General features: G+C 38.2%; 1 protein-coding gene across 16 annotated transcripts in view; it reads right to left on the bottom strand.

Annotated features, from left to right (window-relative positions):
• nav3 (neuron navigator 3) overlaps positions 1-23,450 on the bottom strand; it is a 379,763-nt gene that overhangs the window by 127,693 nt on the left and 228,620 nt on the right. For all 16 annotated transcript variants that reach the window (XM_038281868.1, XM_038281866.1, XM_038281856.1 and 13 more), the window contains one exon: positions 19,164-19,216. In XM_038281868.1, coding sequence (XP_038137796.1) covers positions 19,164-19,216 — 53 coding nt within the window. The remainder of the gene's footprint in view (positions 1-19,163; positions 19,217-23,450) is intronic.

Genomic DNA, 23,450 nt, shown 5'->3' with positions numbered 1-23,450 from the left:
GTAGACTTGTTAAACAATTTTAAAACATCCTGGAGCTACTGCACGTTAGACCATAATATCAATTAGCATCTTTTTAGCCGCTATCACTCTACCTTATAGGTGACGGAGGCGGTTCCTACGAAAAGAAATACAGGTGCTGGTCATAAAATTAGAATATCATGAAAAAGTAGATTGATTTCAGTAATTCCATTTAAAAAGTGAAACTTGTATATTATATTCATACATTACATACAAACTCATATATTTCAGATGTTTATTTTGTTTAATTTTGATGATTACAAATGACAACAAATGAAAATCTCAAATTCATCATATCAGAAAATTAGAATATTACTGAAGACCAATAAAAACAAAGGATTTATAGAAATGTTGGCCAACTGAAAAGTATGAACATGAAAAGTATGAGCATGTACAGCACTCAGTATTTAGTTGGGCCTCCTTTGGCCTGTATTACTGCAGCAATGCGGCGTGGCATGGAGTCGAACAGTCTGTGGCACTGCTCAGGTGTTATGATAGCCCAGGTTGCTCTAATAGTGGCTTTTAGCTCTTCTGAATTGTTGGGTCTGGTGTATTGCATCTTCTTCTTCACAATACCCCATAGATTTTCTATGGGGTTAAGGTCAGGAGAGTTTGCTGGCCAATTAAGAACAGGGATACCATGGTCCTTCAACCAGGTACTGGTAGCTTTGGCACTGTGTGCAGGTGCCAAGTCCTGTTGGAAAATGAAATCTGCATCTCCAAAAAGTTGGTCAGCTGCAGGAAGCATGAAGTGCTCTAAAACTTCCTGGTATGTGGCTGCGTTGACCCTGGACCTCAGAAAACACAATGGACCAACACCAGCAGATGACATGGCACCCCAAACCATCACTGACTGTGGAAACTTTACACTGGACTTCAAGCAACGTGGATGAAGTGCCTCTCTTCTTTTCCTCCAGACTCTGGGACCTTGATTTCCAAAGGAAATGCAAAATTTACTTTCATCAGAGAACATGACTTTGGACCACTCACCAGCAGTCCAGTCCTGTTTCTCTTTAGCCCAGGCAAGACGCTTCTGACGCTGTCTGTGGTTCAAGAGTGGCTTGACACAAGGAATGCGACAGCAGAAACCCATGTCTTTCATACGTCTGTGTGTGGTGGTTCTTGAAGCACTCACTCCAGCTGCAGTCCACTCTTTGTGAATCTCCCCCACATTTTTGAAGGGGTTTTGTTTCACAATCCTCTCCAGGGTGCGGTTATCTCTCTTGCTTGTACACTTTTTTCGACCACATCTTTTCCTTCCCTTCGCCTCTCTATTAATCTGCTTGGACACTGAGCTCTGTGAACAGCCAGCCTCTTTAGCGATGACCTTTTGTGTCTTGCCCTCCTTGTGCAAGGTGTCGATGGTCGTCTTTTGGACAACTGTCAAGTCAGCAGTCTTTCCCATGATTGTGTAGCCTATAGAACTAGACTGAAAGACCATTTAAAGGCTTTTGCAGGTGGTTTGAGTTAATTAGCTGATTAGAGTGTGGCACCAGGGGCCATCAATTTTGAACCTTTTCACAATATTCTAATTTTCTGATATGATGAATTTGAGATTTTCATTTGTTGTCATTTGTAATCATCAAATTTAAACAAAATAAACATCTGAAATATATGAGTTTGTATGTAATGTATGAATATAATATACAAGTTTCACTTTTTAAATGGAATTACTGAAATCAATCTACTTTTTCATGATATTCTAATTTTATGACCAGCACCTGTAAACTAAATGGTTCATCAAAAACCTGTGAAAGGATACATTACGGACAATAGAGTCAAAGTGAGACATTCTTCGACATCCTTCAACCGCATCCATGCAGACTCTGAACTTAAACACTCCCAATGACTTGATCCCAGGTCAGATAATACGCAAAATCAAAGCAGAAGTTCACCAGTGGTTTCCAGGAGGAAATCATTTTATTTTTTTGTAGTTCATTTTAAAAGACTGTAGTCCAAATTTTCTTTCATTATGTATTTATATATCCAGGAAATGAAGAGCAAATTGAGTCTGGATCTCCTTTAATACGCTGGATAGTGTTCGTACTGTTGAACTGTTGAAAAAGTGAAGGCAAAGCAGTTTTTTCTTTTAAATAACGAACCTGAAGCTATAATTGGATGTACTCTAAATCCGCCTTTGTCTTTGTGCTTGTTGTAGAGATCCTCCAACGACAGGGAACTTCCTACTTTAATCAGCAAATGTTATTTTTCATTTTCCCAGAATACCCTTTTAATTTATCCCGCCATATTCTCATGAAACAAGCATTTTCCTTGTGAGTTAGATTTGAAGTTACATCCCAAGTAAGGGCAAGGCAGGATTGAGACATGTGAAGAAAAAAAAAAAGAATTGAGAATACAAAAAAAACACTGGCTTAAATGCTGTGGATCAAAATCTGCTGACACTGAACTCTACTGTGAAGAAAATACAAACAATAGCATCATAACAATGGCAGATGCCGATGCAGTCCCTCTTGTACATCCTGGTGTTCTCAGGCCTGCAAGCTTCCACAATTTCCTTCAAATATATAGATAAAAATAAAATTATATGATGTTTTATACATCACATGGTCAATAAATTTATGCATTTGAATAACGGCTAACAGTTGGATGTGCAAATGCAGTAATAGCCTGCTCAGGTAACCTATTTATGTCTAATGATTGCTTTCAATATCCAGGGAAACTGCTCTCAGAGTGCCTTTAGGGTATAATTGGACATACTTCTGTGCTTGGGGGCATGTTTCCTATCATAAAAAAGGCTTCTGGAGATGTGTGATTTAGCCAACTTTAAATCATATGGATAAATATTGGTCTATACCAATCATTATCATATCATATAACCTTCTCATAAATATGGATTTGTGTTCAAATGGTATTTCAACCCTTTGCTCTCTCTTTCCACTTCAGTAAAATTCGCCGAACTACAAAATGAGGCACCAGATCCATCTGCGTGCTTAGTGCTAAATACCATCTCGTCCATCCTTGTGTTAGAAGAAAAAAACAGGGCTGCGGTCTGTCGGGCCTCCCTAAAGATATCGAGTGACATATGTAAGATAAATGGAACTGCAGTGGGTTATCCCTAAGATGCAGCTGTCAAAAACAAATGGGCCAACACCTAAATTACCGCTAAATATGGAGGGGAAAACAAGCTTCTGGAAGACAGGACTGGAAAACCACAGAATGGTCCTGAATAATTGAAGGGTTGTTCTCAAAAATGCTACATAGTCGCTGGAAAATACGTGCCACCTTAAATCCATAATTCACCCTTTCAAGATCACGTCTGACTCGATGTTTTATGAGTGCAACTATTGAGTGAGAAAGTCCTGGGGTGTTTTATTCTGAATTAAGAGATTATTTTCATATTTACTGTCAGCATTCATGAATCAGTTTTTAAAAATGCCAGTGGAGCATAAATCTTTTCCTGACGACTGGAGCCTGAGTCATCAGTGAATCCTAGGACTATCATAAAAGAGCTTTTTTTCATGTGGAAAGTATAACAGCAAAGAGCTTATTGCCTTTGTACAGCAACTTTTGTCAACTTTTATTTAGCTTGAGGTAGAAATCAAAGGCTAGCGATGAGTCAGGTAAAGTAAATCCTGCACTGACAAACCGCTGAACCATCTGAAGCAGCCCCCCTTAGCAAATAAAAATCAATACCAACCACAAATACAAAATATGAGCTTTTCCTGCAGAAATCTCTACCTTAAAATGAAATTCTGCCTTTTAGTAAGTGCATGGAAGGATGTAAGGGACGATCCATCCTTTCTGTCAAACAGGATCACATTTTAAACATGTAGAGAGCACATCATAAGACACAAAGCTGGAATTAAATCAAGTTATGATCTATACTGAATTTCATTGGAATTTATGGCAAAGACGATACAAATAAAATGCAGCGCATAACCATGAAAGTGAAAGAAAAGGAAACTTGTTTTGTATGTTTTGTTGTATTTAGCCTCGTTTCCTTTGATTCCCATAGTTTAAACAGTGGACTTCATTAGTTTCGAATGGAGATTCACAGTGATACAAACATAAAACCCCTCAATAAATTGGTGTATATCAAAGCATACTCAAAGACTTCTATCTGTTCTCCCCTAATCTGCCTTCTGTTGAGGTGTTTAGGGAGGAAGAACGGGTAAAACCATTCAGTCTGGTTAAGAAAGCGACCTCCAGAAGGAGCGTTCATTCCCAGTTCTTTGCCTGGAGCAATCCCTGGTTTTACATGACATTAATTAACTTCTCAGTATAGTAAATGACAATAAAACAGGTGTTCAGAATTAACAGCAATTAGATTTTAAGCAGATAGTTTCTCAGATTACAGGGCTGGCTTCATTGCTAACATTCTGGGGAATAAGGGGTGAAGAATGAGCCCAGGATTACGGGTAAAACAACTTCTTACTAGAATACATGTGCTTTACTATTAAAATAAAATACACTTCAAGGTTGACCAATATACACCATATTGGTACACATATATACCAATATAACCAACAGCTTGTGAAAGTCAATGAATCATCTCTTCATGTCCCAAATAACCTCTAATCTACAGCTGAGCAACGTGCAGATTCATATGATGTTTCCACAGATGCAAAGTTGGTGGACTTAACACCACATATATAATAATGTTATTCTTTAAAGCCTAAACTTAGAAATAAATATCAGAAAGATTTCCTAATTTTCTGAAATTATAGTGGTCAATCAACATTTTGAATAATAAAAAAAGAGATTAATGTAAGGTACATTATCTTATCATTTGTGATACAATAGGTATTTTCATTCACTTTCTTATAAATGTTCTGTTTATTATGGGATTGTATAAGTCAGAATTAAGAAAAAAACATCACACTGATGATATAGAGGCTTTAAGAAACGTATCAAACTTGGTTTTAAAGGGTTAAAATGTAAAAACAAAAGAAAAGGAATCTGATGTCTGACGCCAGGAACAGCTTAAATAATAATAATATAAAAAAATACCACATAGTAATCATATTTTTTTTTACCCCTGAAGGGAACTTTCAGTGATTTCTACTCAGAAACCATTTAAAGCTATTTAGTTTTCCTTCTTCCTCTCTGACAGCACCCCTCTCTCATCCTCCATGACCTCGCCATCAACTCTCCTCGGGTGCAGAGCTGACGCGTGTGCTTGTCCTAAACAGTCCACCGATTCCTCTTTCACCCCGCACCGCAGCCGATGCCTCCAAAAGCAGACAGATTCTGACAGCCGCTGAATCAAAGCGGATCGAATGGCACGGGGGTTTAAAGCGACTGATGGGCAGAGGGTGAGGTCGGCTAACAGATTCCGTCTCATAATCCGGGCGTCATCGCTCATCACGTCAACGTTTAGCCCAAAGATCCTTTTCTTTTCCTTCTGGTCTTGTGTCATATATTATCGATCACGATGACAGTCCATAACAGCCTCTCCTGTGTCTAATCCCTCATAGCTGCTAGATTCTACATCTGATTTCCTCAAAGTGATTCTTTCCTAATAAAGACATTGCTTGTGTTTGTAGCTGCATACATGAGATGACTGTATATACCATAAAACTTACATTTCATGCAAGAATTTTTAAACTAAAATGATTTAACTCCAGTAGCAGTCATTGTATATACAGAACGAGGCCCTTGTATGTTGACTGCTCTCAGTGTGACATCTGCTGCACAGACCGGCTGGGTGTGGACGTAAAACTGAGCGTGGAAAAGTGGCAAACAGAGACGCTTCATGCGTAGCACCTCAGCCATCGAAGGGTTTTATCTCTTTAACGGACTTTCCACAGTCTGAGTCAGAACTCGTAATCACTTCTGATGATAAAGACGATGCAGTAAGAAAAAAAGGCTGCGTGATGCAATGAACTGTAAAAACTGATGTTTATTCCCTATTTCTCCATTATGACTTCATGATATCCATGTCGCTCTTCAGTTACACTTTTAATTAATCCATCATAAGCGTTTACAATGAAAAAGTCAAAAAAAAAAGGCAATAAAAGTCTTGGGTTGTGATTGCAAATGAAGCTTCACACAGTAAAGGGTTCAAGGCTATTCCATTTCTCACTCATATGCTTATTAAATCATTGTGCACAATGTTTTGGCTATTGAGCACTGCCAGTCAGCTGACTAAAATACCTTTATAGCCCTGATTTCTATAACAGGAAGAGAAAATTTTCCGCCAGAAGGCTTTTCTAACTTTAAAAACCCAGCGATTCACTGAAGGCAAACAAGTTGTAGGCAAATATTTTTTTTTTTTTCTGCCAATGGAGCTCATTCTGTAGAGCTTAAAGTCTCCAAACAGCCACAAACATGGGTGTTTTCTCACAGCTCATGCCCGGCACATCTTGTAAACAGAGAAGCATGGTGGAAAAAGGGCGCACACAGTAAAACACCCATTTGCTTTTACCAAAACAGTAAAAAAACAGGGTTTCCCCTGAAAAGCTGTGCATGACTACGAGATGGGTGCGTTGTCACCTGCACGCAGACTGGAAGAAAAGTTTTACCAGGAGAGGCGGTTAGGGGCGGGGCTTTAAGTTCAAACTAAATTGTTCTCCTCACTCATTGTTTAAAACTGTGCAGAATCAGGTACAGCCCCTTTAACAGTATAGTGAAGGATGTTCTTTTTGTGGGTGGATCTTCAAAATAAGTGGTCCTCCTAATTTTTAATCATTCTGGTCATATGATTATGTGCTTACGGAGTCTGGCATAGTGGAAGTCTTCTTTTGGGAAAGTAAGCTTCTATGAGTTATACAAACAGCAACTTTTAAACTGAGTGTGCACGAGGAGAAATTACCTTGTGCATGCTCTTGCACGCGTTTAATAAACGTTCCCTCTCGGGAGCGGGTACAGGGTTGTGCATGTGCATTTTTTTTTTTTAAGTGGAGAGGGTGGCTTTTAAAAAATTTGCAAAAATCCTCTAGTATACCTTTATGTAAAAACTGACAAGAAAGCTTCTCAGAATCCCTAAAAACCTGTTCCAGTCAAACTCAATCTCAGTTAATGCTACGCACGTTAGCAAACAGCACAGATTTCAATTACAGAAAATAACATTAACCTTGTTTTTGTGATTCTACCTGCTCAAATCATTCTTTGAAATCAGATCTTAAAAAGAGGAAATGCACTCCCTCTGCATTTCCTCTTTGCTGGTTCCTCATCTTACTTTTTCGCACCCTGGCTCCTTGATGGTTTTCCCCTGATGTCTCCATGGTTCTGGTTTGTGTTTTATTTTTATGTTGGATTTTTGGGTACCTGTTTTTGCTGCCTGATATTTCGTTAAACATTTAAAGAACTCACCCCTGCCTGTCAGCCTCTGCATTTGGTTCCTCATAAAAACCTCCAAACAAATCCTGACAGAAGGAACCAGCCAATAGGGAATGCAGAGGGAGTGTATTTATGGTTGACTGAACAAAGGTAGGACTAATGAGCTGATAAGGAGCAGGTGTGACTAGAGCTGATGAGGAAGCCAAGGGAAAAGAAAACACAAGGGGGCAGAGGACAGACAAAGAAAAACCTAAGAAACTTAAATGAATCGAGAACACACCAATAAAGCTAGAAAACAATGAAAAACCAGGATGAACTTGAAACTGAAAACTGAACAGAACCAAGATCATTACATGGTGTGCCATTGCTTGGTTGGAAAGAAAACCTGCAGTCACACAGCCCTTTCTGGAACCGGTTTGAGACCCCTGATCTAGAGTAAATACAGGGAGGTCTTCAGGGGGACAGTAAGAAATGAAAAGACTAGTTTTAGTATTTGTTTGGCTTGCAACCAATGTCTGATTACAATGTGTAGACGTTTTTCAAAACAAACATTTGCCCATGCAGGTTTCTAAGCCACAGCAGAATGGGACATTACCTCAGTTGCCTCCTCAGTTTAAGCCCTCCATGGCCTTCAGTGTCAGGATCAAACAGAGCTGCAGAACATTCCAGATATTCCTTTACTTGTGCATCAGATGCAGCCTTCTCTGCAGCAGTACGCAGAAACTGGAGCTACTGTACCTTTAATTCCTGTCCTCTATTATTGTTATTTGTAACAGAAACAAGATGCATGGTATGTAATAATAATATAATAATTGAAATCCGGAAACCCTCAAATAAAACCCTGTGCAACCAGTTGCCTTTAATCAATTAATAAACAGAGTCCACCTGTGCGTAATTTAATCTGAGTGTAAAGCAGCTGTTCCATTTCCGACCTCAGAGCTTTGTTCGATTAGACAACAAATGGCCTCATAAAGACCTAATCCCAGATGATAGAAGGATTTAGAAATAAATGTTACTTTTTTAAGACTACATCCTTCCAAAAAGAGGAATAACCGTAAAACTTGGAGATAAATTAAATTCATGTTGTGCTGCGGGTAGCTAAAAACGATGCCATGCAGGCTGGGTTTGCTGGGGTCCAACTCTCAGTGTGTCCTTGTTGAAGCTACTGCAGCTGGATTTACTGGCTATATAAACAAGGCAGGTTGAAGGGTTAACAGTCTGTCACTGTGCCCATTTAACAAGCCAACGTTTATCTCTCTTAACTCAGCATCTGTCCTTGTCATTCTCTTAGAATAAGCGATTAAAAGCTTCCACTTGGGCAACAAGTGAGCCTGTAATGAGTCCCTGGGCACTAAGTCCAGGCAGGAAACATTTGAGAACCGTCAACATGTGTCCAAGAAGCAAATGTGCCCAAAGTGGAGGAAAGAAGACCTGCAAAAAGAAAACCATAAGAGCTAAAGAAGTTAGACCAGTTAAAACTGATTATCTGTCTTTTTTGTTTCAACTACATAAACCTATAAAATGGAACCATTCCAAAAGGTTATGCCTAAAGTCAAACAAGGCAATCAATCCAGCAACCCAAGGAATAGTCAGCTGCTTTAGCCTGACAGGAAGCAGAGGGAGGAGGCTTCTAATCAGGAACGTGATCAATTAAAAGCAGAATCAACAGTAAGCTGCATGCTGATGGTGCATGAGAAGAGGCTTGGCTCCTGCTGCTTCTGTCTCTCATCTGGCTGCTGTAAAGGCCATTTACATATGGCGCCCAGATGAGGCTGGTGGCCTTTAATGCTTTCCAAAAAACCCTTAAACTCAGATGGGTCTCAAATGAGAGCACATCCATTCCAATGTGGATTTGGAGGCCAGAAATCCAGAACATTTTGCCTTAAATAATGTTGTAGGAATCCGTTTTGCTGACTGGATGAGGTCATGAGTTCACATTCACTGTAAGTGAAAGATTTAGATACCAGCTATTTGGCAGACTCATCACTCTTACTGTTTGGTACTTTAGTGTTATTCCTTAGAATAAATGAAGATTGAATACATTATGTTGGCAGTCTTTGAACTCTCCAGGCTTGATTTCCTTTTTGTTGTTTTTTTGCATAGAATACAGAACAAAATTAACAAAATGTAAACAAACCTACATCCTTTGTTAGATTGCTCTTATATAGGATGTTCTGTTTGTAGTGAAGCCTTACAGTACAGATTTTGTGATGTGATGCATGGAATTAGATAATGTACCTTTAATTGAAAGGTGGTGATCATTCTCATCAAAAAATAATGCGTTCGTGGTTTTATTCATATTTATTGAGAGCTGCTGTTAAAAGACAAATTCAGTATAGCATTCCACACTAAAGCACCAAAACACAAACAAATGTATGTACCAAACCGCATCTCAAAAGAGCAAGGGTATATACTAAAAAACAGCGTATAAACCTAGACTTAAACCCCCCCCTCTTAAAAAAAACAAATAAATAACAACATACGTATCAAACCAGGACAAAAAAAAAACGCAACAAAAAAACAAGGTATGTACCGAACCAGAATACAAAAGACCAAGGGTATGCACTAAACCTGGGCTAAAAAAAAAACAAGGTACTACCAAACCAGGACTTAAAAAACAAACAAGGTATGTACCAAAAGTGAACAAAAAAATAACAAAACAAGGTACGTACAAACCAGAATTCAACAGACCAAGGTTATATACAAAAAACCAGGGTATGTACTAAATGTGGAATTAAATAACAAAACAAGCTTTTACCAAACCAGGACTAAAAAACAAAACAAGGTATTACCAAGCCAGTACTAAAATAACAAAATAAGTTATTACCAAACCAGGACTATAAAAAAGAAACAAGGTACGTACCAAACCAGAACTCAACAGACCAAGGGTATATAAAGACCAGGGTATGTACTAAAGGTGGACTTAAATAAAAAAACAAGGTATTACCAAACCACGACTTTAAAAAATCAAAACAAGGTATTACCAAACCAGGACTAAAATAACAAAATAAGGTATTACCAAACCAGGACTAAAAAAAAACAAACAAGGTAACTACCAAACCAGAACTCAACAGACAATGGGTATATAAAGACCAGGGTATGTACGAAACCCGGAAAAATAAGCTATGTAACAAACCAGGACTAAAAAAACAAACAAGGTATGAACCAAACCAGAAATCAACAGACAATGGGTACATAAAAACCAGGGTATGTACTAAACTTGGACGAAAAAACAAGTACTCAAAAAAACCAAGATATGCACCAATTCAAGATCCCCCTAAAAAACCAAGGTATGTACAAACCAGCACTAAAGAACCAAGGTATGTACTAAATCTTGATGCAAAAACCAAGGTTTGTCGTAAACCAGGCATTTACCTGGTTTACCCAATGTTTGGGCCAAACCTTAAAACCAAAGTATATAAGAATCACGAACCCCCACAGTGAATAAAGAAAATGAAAACAGGATACCAAAAGCAAGGAAGATAAAATATTATACAAAACAATAAAAAAATTGGATCCCACAAACTTGCATAAAAAAAAACAAGCCGCTAAAACCAAGGCATGTACCAAATCATAACATAAGGATACTCAAACCAATGTATGTACCAAACTGATACGCAAAACCACAATTTGTTCAAAATCTAAGAACCAAGGTTATCAACAGACGAGGACTCTGAAACTAAGGTATGATACAAACTGGGACCAGGAAACCCTGGTGCATACCATGCAACACTGTCAACTAAATGTGTGTGTGATAAACCATGCATGTGCAGTTTATCCTTCTCTGCATAAATTACCACACATATTTTAACATTTACATAGATTTATTAAGTGTTTACTGCGTATGGGGGGATTTTAAGGCAGTATAAGAATATGCCTTTCGACAAGAACTATAAATTAATATAAAATACTTTATCCTGGGTCAAATATAACATGTCAAACATATAGAGTCCTGAAATAAGACGATTAAAAGGATGTGATGTACCTTTTTTTTTCTTTTAAACAGGCAATTGTTACTATTATCACCAATAAGACAGAGTTGATTTCCCTGCTGCACCACCGTCTGCTGACAGCCGTAACATTTCTACTCTGTAGAAAATACCTAAGTGTTATTTTCCTGTCATTCTTTGCTGAGATAGCTAAAAAGAGACACGCATACATAAACCCAGAACGTGAAACTGCACCGTCATCTGTACAGCGAGGAAAAGCTCTGTGGCTTGCTAATGATGTCTGTCTATAATGAGGAGATTTAGTCTTGTGAGGCTTAATATTTTCTGCTGAGTGAGCCTCTTGAGATGTTTCTGTCTATGATTTGAGTGTGCTTGTGTTTAAGCACAATACTTGTAAAGGGGAAGAAAAAAGGGCTATTTTGCCTGTTCAAAACTCAGAATGTGCATCTATTGTAATTCTGTCTGTTGTCCATGAAACTACAGTGTCAGAAGAATGAGACTTAAAAGGAGAAATTGACTACAGATCCAAAAATGCATCTATTATTCTATATTTTCCTCAGGATTAGACATTTAGAGAGGATTTTGTCCTGTGTAACTGTATGTCATGCTGTGATGGACAGGCAAACTGTCCATGGTTTACCCTGTTTTCTGGCCAACAGCCATGAGAACTAATGCAAAAGCATAAAAAAAGCAAGCTAAAAGAAAACAGACAGGATCTATGCTGTTGCATATTTAATTATCTTTATATACCACTGCTAATTTATATATATATATATATATATATATATATATATATATATATATATATATATATATATATATATATATATATATATATATATATATATATATAAAAAAAAAAGAAATAGAGATGTAAAAGTGTTTATTTTATAAGGTTTCTTTTTGTTTTCTTTTTTACTTTGGAGTTGCTAACTTTCTATCATTTCTATCTTTGGTTTGTCAGCCCTACAGATCAACCAATCCAACAAACGGTGGCATGAATATCTGGACTATAGTGAGCAGAAAGCAATGTGATTAAGCTGAGGTCTGAAAACACTGGAGTTATTCATGCTTGGAGAGTTAGCTATAGTAGTGAGGGAGCCTAAAGAGCATCACTAAGCAGTGTAACTTAACCAAATGAAAGAAATTTGAGTGGCAAAATCACAGTTACCACAACCAACAACAACAAAGTTCATAGTAAATAGCAAACCTCTCTCTCCAGTTGTGTTTCTCTCAAGTTTTATGGGAGCTTTTCACTGACTTCCATTCGTCTGGTTAAACCCAGACCCTTACCGTTACCAAAATATACCATGACTAAGTTCACACATTAGACTTGAACCTAACACCAATCCCAAAAAATAAAATAACTTTTCCTCGGTCGCTACAGTTGAGTGGTCCCTACAAGTACCTATAATGGTGCGTTCACACTGAACGTGATCTGGGCGTCAAAAACTCAAAAACAAAAGCAGGTCAAAATGCTTTGACGCCTCAATGCTCTGATTGTTTATCTGCTCTGTTCTATAGCTTCAAGCTAGAGAGCAGCTCCGCTTTATTTCATTTGATGGGTTGAAAAAGTAGTGTTAACACGTTTTTTAAGCGAGAAAGTCAACCTCAAAACATCCTCTACTCAGTCAGTTCGTCAGGATTATGATCTTTTTTTTATCCTCAGAAATGATAAGTCTTTTTTGAACAGCAGTAATAAAGACATTCTTGAGAAAAGGCAGGTTTTATTTTAACCTCTTAAAACCCGCCAGGTCGCCGGCGACCCGGTGGGTATTAAGGGTTAAGGGTTTGAGGGTTTAGGGTGGGTTTTAAGAGTTTTTTTTTAACCTTTGGAGTTCAACCCATTTATTCTGCAGAAGCGACATCAGCTTCTGTGATTGGTTGATGCTCTGGCATTCAGCTGCCAAAGCTCAGATTTCTGAACTCGTGTAGAATGCTCGGATGATCCGACGCCCGGACACCAGAATGCCCGGATGCATATCTTCAGATGCTCGGAGGCTCCACTGAACCTCTCGACGCCTTCCCTCATAGACTTAACATGTAAATAAGAAGCTTTGACGACAAAAACGCATCCCCGTATTGTAGAATATTTAACAACTACTTGGGTTACTTGCAGAGAAAAGGCTTTACCCTTTACTTTTATCCTTGTGCTCCTTCGACTGAATTCCGTCTTTCTTGTCTTCATGCCTCCACATTAATATCAGAAACACACATAGTATACAAACATACATTAAAAACACTTATATAGAAATATGAACAACTGCCATTTTTAGAGGAAACCTAAAAATGCAAACAACAGCATATTTTCAGGGATTATAGAATGTAGCACCTTTAAGAAACAGTCTTAACTAATTCCTCAGGTACTTTATTTCTAATTCCCCGGTTGTTTTCCTGACACAAGAGAGAAAAAGTGCATTTTTCAGGTGATGCTTCTATAGTTACATCATCTTGTATGAATGTTTACTTCAGCTACACTCTTCAGTCTAAAATCAGTGCTTATGTTTATCAGTGTATATATCTATGCTTATTTTTTACTTTTTGGTTAATTAAATAGCATGAATGTACACAAGAATGTATTTAGTTATTGTTACTTTGTACGATTTTATTGATAGATTTTATTCATTCAGCAGAGTAAGAGTAATAAGAGAGCCATTGTTAAGCCAGCTGCAAACTGTATAAGGGGGTAAAGTTTTACTAGTTTTCCCTCTCATGGGCTATCATGGGTTATCTTAATCCTATCAGCCACAAACGGCGCATTCTAAGGTTGATTATTTAAAAGACTTGGAGAGACTGTTGACACTGTGTTGGTTTAAGCTCAACAGCTTCCAGCAGCTGTTCAAGTTGGCTCCAAATCATGTAGAACACCCCCAGTGACCCGTTATATGCTTGTACATGCAGACCAACCTCAAGACCCCAACTACAGAAAAGCTCCCAATCCCAGCTGTTGCTACTGTGATACCGCAGCCGTAGGACTCATGGTGCTAGGTTACTAATGGCAGCTTTCCAGAACTCCCTACTTGTTTGTTTTTTTATGTGAGAAGTTTATAATGTACTGAAGCTATGTTTTTTTCCCCTTCAACACAGGACTGTCAGTAAATACTCAGCATTTGTACCTCTTATGTTGGTGTCTTTTTTCCCTTTTGTTTTTTTTCAATGTTATAAACTAGTCTGGATCAGTTTGCAATGCTTTTTAGTGCCGGAAACAAGAGATGTGTGGTCGGAAAATTTAGATTTCTCTTGTTTCATATATTTAGTTATGCTATTTATCCAGTGAAAAATACTCACCTGCAAGGCCACAAAATGTCTGAGAAGTGTTTTGCATACAAGGAATACTTATTCCAAAACAAGCCAAATTCTTTCTCAAGAATTGCTATTGTTTAACCCAAGTGTGTGTAATTTGTTTAGACTCTGACACAACCTTCACAGCTTTTTCCTCAGTAAAAGTAAGGGAGAAAAACTCTGTCTAGATCAGAACAGGGCAGATTACCGTGCCATAAGGGCCATATGATGAACTGTTTTCTCTATGCAAAGATAAAATAAAGTGCCGAATGAGTGAAATCCATCGATCTCCGTTTATTTAACTGGGGCCAATAGTTGAATACTTTTTCCCACTACATGTGCATGTGTGGAAGTCTAATAATCCCAAAATTATAGATAATCTGATTTCTAGTAATGTAAAGATTTTACAGATTAGGATTAGTACTAACATGTGCACTAATCATTTATGCTAACTGTATTAGAAAGTTATCACTGAAAAAAGAAACAAATATTTATTGTAACTTCATTACAATGACAAACTGTCATAGTTTTGGTTCTGTTATGCTTTACTTTGCTCCATATTTTCTAGTTTTATTGGTTTAATTTCTATTTTGTTGTACTTTCTCGATATATTTTAGTTCTCAGGTTATTTCTTTGTTGTCCGCTGTTGCCCTCGTGTTTGTGTGTGTGTGTTCCTTTCCCCTTGGCTCCATCATTGTCTCCTCTTACACCTGTTCCTTATCTGCTCGTTAGCCCTGCCTTTGTCTCAGTCATATATATATATATATATATATATATATATATATATATATATATATATATATATATATATATATATATATATATATATATATATACTCTCCCTCTGCTGTCACTCCTTGTTGGTTTCTTGTCGTTGCTGGTTTCTCAATGCTGTTTTCTTCCTAACTTGTCTCTCTGGCTCCTCGAGTTCGGTTTCCCCTGATGTCTCAATGAAGTTGGATTTTTGGATTCCTGCCTTCGTTAACTGTTTTCATCAATTAAACTGTAAAAAATCTCCTCAGCCTCTCTGCCTCTGCAGTTGGGTCCTCAAACCACAACCAAAACTTGACAAACTAATCCTACATAACATTTAAAACAGTCTTTAGCATCTAATGCTAGCACGTATCATGGCTAGCATTGGCCTACTGAAACAACAGTCACTATGCCAAAGGGAAATAAGGCTCTTTACGTGCCTCAATCAACATTCAATGAAAAGCTAGATACCTCAACCTGATGAAATTAGTTTGGTGTTCTCCTTACTTTTCTCTGCTAAAGTGTTGCTTTAATACCATTCAAATATTTCCTGACAAAAACAGAAACTCTTTCCATTTTTTTTTTTACATATTTTTGTCATTGCTGTACTTCTTTTGCAGTGTGCTTGAAGAGGATCCAGCTTTAGACAAAAATTTGGGTCCACAGAACAGCTGGATTCATATAGATATTAAATTACACTCAAGTGGGGTCGTGTTAAAATTTCTAAAGGCAGTTGGTTGTGATGGGTTTCCGTATTTAAAACTTTTTCATCCCACTTATGTTCCACTTTGTGTCTGTATATCATAAAGTATCAATAAAATTCATCCAGCTTTGTGTTTTTGTGAAATGGTTGCATGTAAGCTTTTAACACCACAGCTCTGCATTTTTCATTTTCTCAGCTGTTCACTCTGGAATGGATCATTTATAGTGAGGAAAGTGAGCCTTAATTTAAGTTAAAAAAAATAACTACTTGTTAACATGCTTATCCCAAAAAAAAATGTAATTTCTGTGTTTGGTCAACTATTTGTTTCTGCATCACGATGCTAAAATATCATGCCACAATAATTACATACATATGTGAATAGATGAGGCTATATCAGGTGTTTCCTTTTCTCTGCTCCCACACTAAAAGCAACCATGCTTGCCCAAAGTTTATTATCCCAAGCTGGCTGGACCCTTCAAGCTCAGAGCAGGTGCTGGATCAATAGGCTTAGCAAGTGAATGAGACAAAGACCACACTGCACACAGATGCACACAATCGCATACTCAGGGCGCTGGCGTAACAGAGCTGCAGCAGTTCGCCTCCTCTGGATTCAGCTTGTTTCCAATCAGCACCACCTCAATGTGAATGTAAAGGACCCAAACAAGTAAGGGAAACTCTACCAGAGTGCAAAGTTGCTACAGCTGAAGGAAAAAAAAAAAAGGAAACAGCTGAAAACTGCTAACCGTGTGAAATCAGTCGTAAAATACATTCAGAAACATTCCAGTGACGGGACAATATGGAGAGATGCTCATTTTTTCCCAGCTTTTCATGCTACCTTATTTAAAAGTGAATACTTGAATACCAACCAGGACCTGACGCCTGGGAGACACACGCTGCCACGCTGTCCTGTTGAGGGAGCCAGCGGAAGTAGTTAAAAGAGCTTTAGTCACTTTAATGGAAGGAGGGCCGATGCCAGAGCAAACCAACTCTGTATAAACAATTACTCAACTCTAGTTAAAGTGTGGGGTAATTATCTCACAATGACGACAGCCGGTGGTTACGAAGCTCGTCGCCTCAGTAAAAGAGAAGAAATGAGACACCGTCACTCAGCCATATGCATGGAAGACATTCCTTTTATAAAGTGGTGTAAAGACTCTCAGGAATTGGGTTGTTGACTTTAAAGGATGCGGTTAAACCTCTCACCACCAATTCGCTGAGCAGTGCAACATGGGCTCCGGTGCTTTGATCAGATTCATATTTTTCACCTTTTCTATTGCCCTCTCCAGGTTTGTACATCAACGGATTAAGGCTTTTAATTACTGAAGTAAAATTGGAAGCAAAAAACATGGTGGCAACATCATACAGTAGGATTGCTTTCCTTTCAGGGACAAGGAAGCCGGATGGAGCTACATGTTTAAGTAATACAGCTAGAAAGCCTATTAGAGGCTGCAAACTGGGGATGAGGTTAATCTTTCAGCAGGAAAAGCTAAAAAGCAAAATACAATAGATCTACAATTGAACATTTTAGACAGGGCATCAGAGCAGTGTCCTCTAGCTTTTACATGTGTCTCTGCTTTACACTCAGTAGACAGATCATTAGCAGGACTCAGATGTTAATTGCACACTGAACTGTTTGATTGCAAGGTTATGCTAATTACCTGAAGGTTAAAACCTACACAGATGAATCTCTTGACCTGAGTGTTTTCTCATTGGCAAACAGCCTTTCATGAAATTTCCTCCAAAACATTTAGGTTATTCTGAGCCATTTTCTATATTTATGCTGCTATATGCTTCGGCTGCTGGAGGACATAGTGACCATTTTTCATTATTCTGCTTCAGTGTACCTCTATTCTCGCATTCAACAGTTTTTGTTTAGCTTCACGCCTAACTTTTTGTTCTTCCTGCTTTATCTTGTCAAAGCAGCTTCATCTGGTTGATTTCTGTTTCACTGCAACTTCATTATGGAATGAAATATCAGCTGCGCTGCTGCCATTAATATCAATGTTTATAGATATTGGGGCTTGCACTTCAGAAAGTGAAAATTGTCACATCGAGGAGGAAAATTTCCCTGAAAATCAATGTCTGGATGCAATCAACTGATTTTCTTTGATATACATTTTTAACCAATCTGACTGTATTGTCTCTGTAAAGTGCCTTGAGATAAGATGTGTTATGAATCGATGCTCCGTATGAATAAATATTTTTTTAAATGTTTTATTTGAAATCCTTTTGTTGACCCTTTGCCTTGGTTCACCACCTTAGTGTCTTTCTTTTATGGCTAAATGTTGATGAGAAAATTCACAATTTTTCACTGTATCTTGACCGAGTAAAAGAAAAGTTATTTGTGTAATAATTTCTTATATGGTAATGTTTAATTACTGGCTTTACATTGTTAAGCAAAAGCACAAACAATCTTTCATGCATTAGATTGTGATAGTGAGAAAAATGCAAACACAGATAAGAGCATCATTAATAGATGTGGTTGATGTCTGTTATTTTTTGTTGTTGCTAATATTCACCATAATAGTCTTCCTTCATACATATTTAGCTCACATTCACTCAAATTCGTCGATAAGTCCAGTACAGCCAGCTGCCGTCAGAATCCTGACATTAAATAGATTCCATCTCTGTAATTTAATCTGAGTATAAATGCAGCTGTTCTATGAAGAAAATTAGAGAATTGTGAGCTTCATCAAGACCCAAGAACACAGCAAGAAGAAAAAGATATTCCATATGTAGACTCGAAAATGTGGAAGGCTCAGATAAGACCAGAATTTATCTTTTCCCTCGACTCGCAGCAAAAGTGGCAACTTCCTATAGAGAGCTTCCTTTTTTTTCAACATGTTTGGGATAGTTGGTCAGAGTTTAATAGAAGATGAATGAATAAATCCTGGAAGAGGTTCATCTTCCTGCTAGACGACGACCCGGAACATCTAGAGAGAACTACAATGGGTTTGGATCTAAGCATATCATATAAATTGATCATGACTTGAATTACAATAATTAAAAATAAGGAAAATTATATTTTATTGTTAAAATGATAAATAATAGAAAAGTAAAACATTTGCTGATGTTGAATGGAGGGATGCTGTTAAAGGCAGCATCCCTCACCTGTATGCTGTCTGCTTTGGCCAACAATATCTGTGATATGATCCTCATCAACAAATTTCCTCAACATAAAGGTCTGCTTAAAGATTAAGAAGTTTGAGACTCACCATTTGCGACTGGCTCCTGGGGCTGCCATTGATGTCCTCCACCTTCTCATTGGCTGCGAGAGAAACAGAACGGAGACGTGAGAGTTCATCCTGAGGCGCCGCATTCTCACATCCGTTACCTTCTGAGTTCAGACCAACAAGTCCAGCGAGAACCGCTAGTGAGGTTTACAAAACAGAGCGTGTGTGGAGGTGTGCGTGCTGAGGTGTGGAGCAGAGAAAAAGCTGCCTAATTCTTCAGCTGCTGCACAGAGTTACTGACAGGCCTGCTTGGCCTCATTGTCTGTGTCGGGTGAGCAGGGAGGGTAAAGTTTCAATCCAGCATTAGAGAGAGAGAGAGAGAATTTGAGAAAAAGTGAGACAGGCGACATGAGAAAGAAAAGCCTCATGCATAATAGACAGGAAAATATGCTTGTGGGTCTGATAAACAATGAAGAAGGAAGTCCTAAAAAAGAAAAGTTTCAAAGGTGAGAGTGACAAATAGAAAAGGAAAAAATCTGGAGCATAAAAAAAAAAAAAACAATGAGTGGGAGAAAGTCTCCCAAAAGATGCTGAGAAAAAGATTATGTAAGAGCCACCGCTGTGAGGACAGTCTAGTTACACGTTATTTATCACTTTGTGGACTTTCGCAGCTCATTCAAACTGGAAAACACAAAGTTTTTGTGACTGTCTATGATGCAGCCACAGGCACACTCCACGTATGACAAAGTTGTTTCATCTAAACCAAACCAATAGTCAGCTTGTGGGTTAAACTTACCAAATAAAACCCCAAAAAACAACCTGATGGGGGAATTCACACATTCCCATTCATTCAATCATTATGTCACATGGCCCTTGTGTTCCAGAAGCCCAAGAAGGCTTTTCGTTGAATAAAATAGATCTTAAGAGTAAGCTACTTGCCAGGCGAGGGCGTTATACTGGAAAAACGATCTACAGATAAGTAAAAATGTCTTAAATTAAGCCTATTTACCCTTAATTTGAGTGGGCAAATGAGTTTGCCAATGGCATGAGTATTTTTACTCTTAAAATATGATAATTAGATAATATGCACTTGAAATAAGACAATGTTTTCCTATTTTAAATGTAAATTGTCTTTTTCTTTGGCAAAATGTGTCTTTTACCTCCTCAATCCAAGAACAAATACACTTATGTTAAGGAAAAATTACTTTTCTAGATTTCGATTCTTTCCATTCTATCCCAACACGCCTCAGAGATACAATGTAAAACAGGAAAAAAAATGGGGTTAGAAATTTGTCTTAAATTAAATAATGCCAACAAGATATATATTCTGATTAATATCCAACAAACAGATTGTATTTTCGTCAATGGTTTTTATAAACATTTTGAAGTATCACATTAGAAGAGCTTGGAACAGAAAATTTCTAATCAACTTGTTAATAGTTTTTACGCAGCTCGAGGTGGTTTTTCACTTTTTTGAAAAAAACTAAATGGTCATAAGAAGAGATGGAAGCAAATTTGTCAATAAGTCCTGATGTAGCGAATGTTTACCTCACTGATCCGCTGTTTCCTCTGCAGTCCTGCCCTTTGACTCACAAATCTCTCTCTATATATTCAATTGGCATGTGACATCAATAATACTCGCTGACATCCATCCATCCAACTCTGTTTCCTATTTGCATCGCCTGGTTACTTTGCTCCAGTGAATTAAAACACTGTTAATTTGCATTTTCTTATTTTTGACATATTTAAAGTCGAAATTTGCATGACATTTGGAAGGAAATGTGGCTTTTTTTGTTTCTTTTAGTCCAAAAAACCGTGTAAGCAGCCCACTATGAAAAAATCTTGCCTAAATATCAACCTCTCATTTTGCGTAAAACTAAATGCTACAACTTACGTTTGCGAAACTGCTAAACGAAACTTGGTTCCACTATTAGCCCTTAGCCTAATTGTCATTGTGTCGGAATTATGTCTCCAACAAAAAAATTAAGCAAATTTTGTATTAGTGCCTGTAGCTTATTACCAACATTAGCTATAGTAAGAAGTTTACTGTTAACCATTAGGCCACCATTGTCTTCAACACAAAGATGATGCTAAGACTGTATTAGGACCTGTAGATAATTAGCAACTTTAGCTATCAGTACCAAGTTCGTCATTAGGTCACCATTGTTATTTTGGAAGACATGGTATATCTTTAACACAAAGATAAAGCTAATATTTTATTAGCACCTGTAGTTTGTTAGCAACTATAGCCTTTCACTACCGAGTTCAATCTCGTGAGTGTGTGAAACCAAAAGGAGTTAAGTGTGTGAACTAGAACCAGGACTCTCTACTGCCGTGATAGAAGCTGTAAACTAGAGAACAAGGCCTTTAGGGCTAAAGGGCAGATCATACTTCTGTGACCGCACGCATCAAATGTCGCTTGTGGTTGCGAAAACAGTTTTGCGGGTATGCTTCTGTACCGTCGGTCTGGAATTTCTAGGGATGCACAGCAGTTTCCCACCAAAGCGTTAAGGGGAGCCCATTCCAGAACCCACAAGAACTTTGGCGGATGGTCCCGAGAACTTTGGCGGCGCTGGCGGGAGTGTTTATCTTACAAAACAACAATGGCGCGGCCTGCAAGATATCACGGTCACGGAGATGGATCTAGAGTTGATAGACATCGAAAAGGAACTGGTTTTGTTAAGGGAGAGAACCTCCTCAATTAACCTTTCGTCGCACCCCCTGCATCGAATCGAGCAGGACGACCCCACAGACAGCCGGAAAGGCATACCAAGGACCAATCACAGCTGCTTTTTGTCGCAGGTTTGCGACCGTCCGACACATAATCAGGATTTTTTTGAGGTGTGCAAAGACGGTTGCAGAATCTATGCGCGGGGGCCGTGGTCACGCACAGAGAGGGGATTTGACTGTAGCAGAGGCTATATGTCAGAAGCATAAATTGGCCTTTAGTTATTGGGAAACCCAGAAACGGTGGACGGATACAGTGTGTAACCATGATGAACAAACGTCTGTATACCACAAACTTTATCTGTAATGCCTTTCATGCTCATCTCAATCATGCAAATTTGTTTTTGATGAGAATAGCGACACATTTATGAGAAACCATGAAGTTTTACTACCTCCCACAGCGCTGCTGTAACAACTAACTGTACAGGTCTTCCCTTTCTATCCATAGGCTGAAGGCTTTACCAGTGTAGTCCCTTTAATGAGAGATCAGATAAAAAAGGCTGTAACAGGGTTTCACTAAGACAAATAACAGTAATAAGATTACAGCTCTGTAACTGTAATCTCTTTAACTCTTCTTTTCTAGTGGTAATACCATCACAGTGAGACTTTGCAGTAAGTTGTTCCAGAGAACAGAATAAAAAAGGCTTTGTGAGTAAGTTAAACAAAAAAAATGGGGACAGAGAATAAAAACTGAGAGTAGGCAAAAGAATAAGAGATGCAGACAAGTTCCAGACAAAGGAAAGGAGGGGGGAGAAGAGAAGCAGAAGGAAAAAGGCAAGCAGGAGCTGCAACCGGGGAAACATGCATTAATAGGAGGGCTGTCAGGGACATAGATCTCTGCTGCTGCAGCCCCTAGAGCACCCAAAAACAAAGGACAACTGCTGCGTTTTGGCCCTGATATCAGACTGTTGCACCAGCCAGCTACAGTGGAGACCAAACTGCATGTGAAACAGAGAGTGGGTGGTCGCTCCATCCTCAGACAGTAAAACCAGATATTGTGACCTCATTTGAATCAGCTGTTTGTAAAATTCAGCTAGATTAAAGCAGAACTCACAAAAACTCAAGGGGGTTTTTGTCACAGGAAAATCAGGCAAAGTATTAAAATTTTTAGCAAACAAAAATTTATTTAAAATAATAATAATAATAATAATAAATCGCACTTTTACCAAGAATCCAATGTTTAATTCAATACTATTTCAGTATAAATGATAAATAACCCAAAAAACCTTCACAAACAATTTATAAGTAAACTCAAAGTCTCAATTTATATCCGCAAAAACCAAACAAAATCATCCCTAATAACTAAAAGTCCAAAACTGTCCGTCTCTTTTTATTTCTTATAATAATGTCCAAACAGGAGTTCCATACGCTCCGAACTCAAAGTAAAATCCTGGAACCGTTTCAGTCCAAAGTCCTTTCCAAAACGAAAAATCCAAACGGTAAACCCCCCCCAAAAAAAGATTAGAAAAAGAGTGGTACCACCAAAAATCCCCCAAAAGAAAAAAATAAGGTCCAGATCTCACCGGTGCGTCTTTCTTTCCCCTGGGCGGCGTCTCCTTGCACCGGGCGGCGTCCTCTGGGTGCAAACTCTGATCTGCTCTC

Source organism: Cyprinodon tularosa, unplaced genomic scaffold (genome assembly GCF_016077235.1).
Source record: "Cyprinodon tularosa strain WSP-4 unplaced genomic scaffold, ASM1607723v1 ctg177, whole genome shotgun sequence".
In the NCBI taxonomy this organism is placed as follows: Eukaryota; Metazoa; Chordata; class Actinopteri; order Cyprinodontiformes; family Cyprinodontidae; genus Cyprinodon; species Cyprinodon tularosa.
The sequence above is the reverse complement of the archived record's forward strand: the minus strand, read 5'-3'. Positions and strand labels throughout refer to the sequence as shown.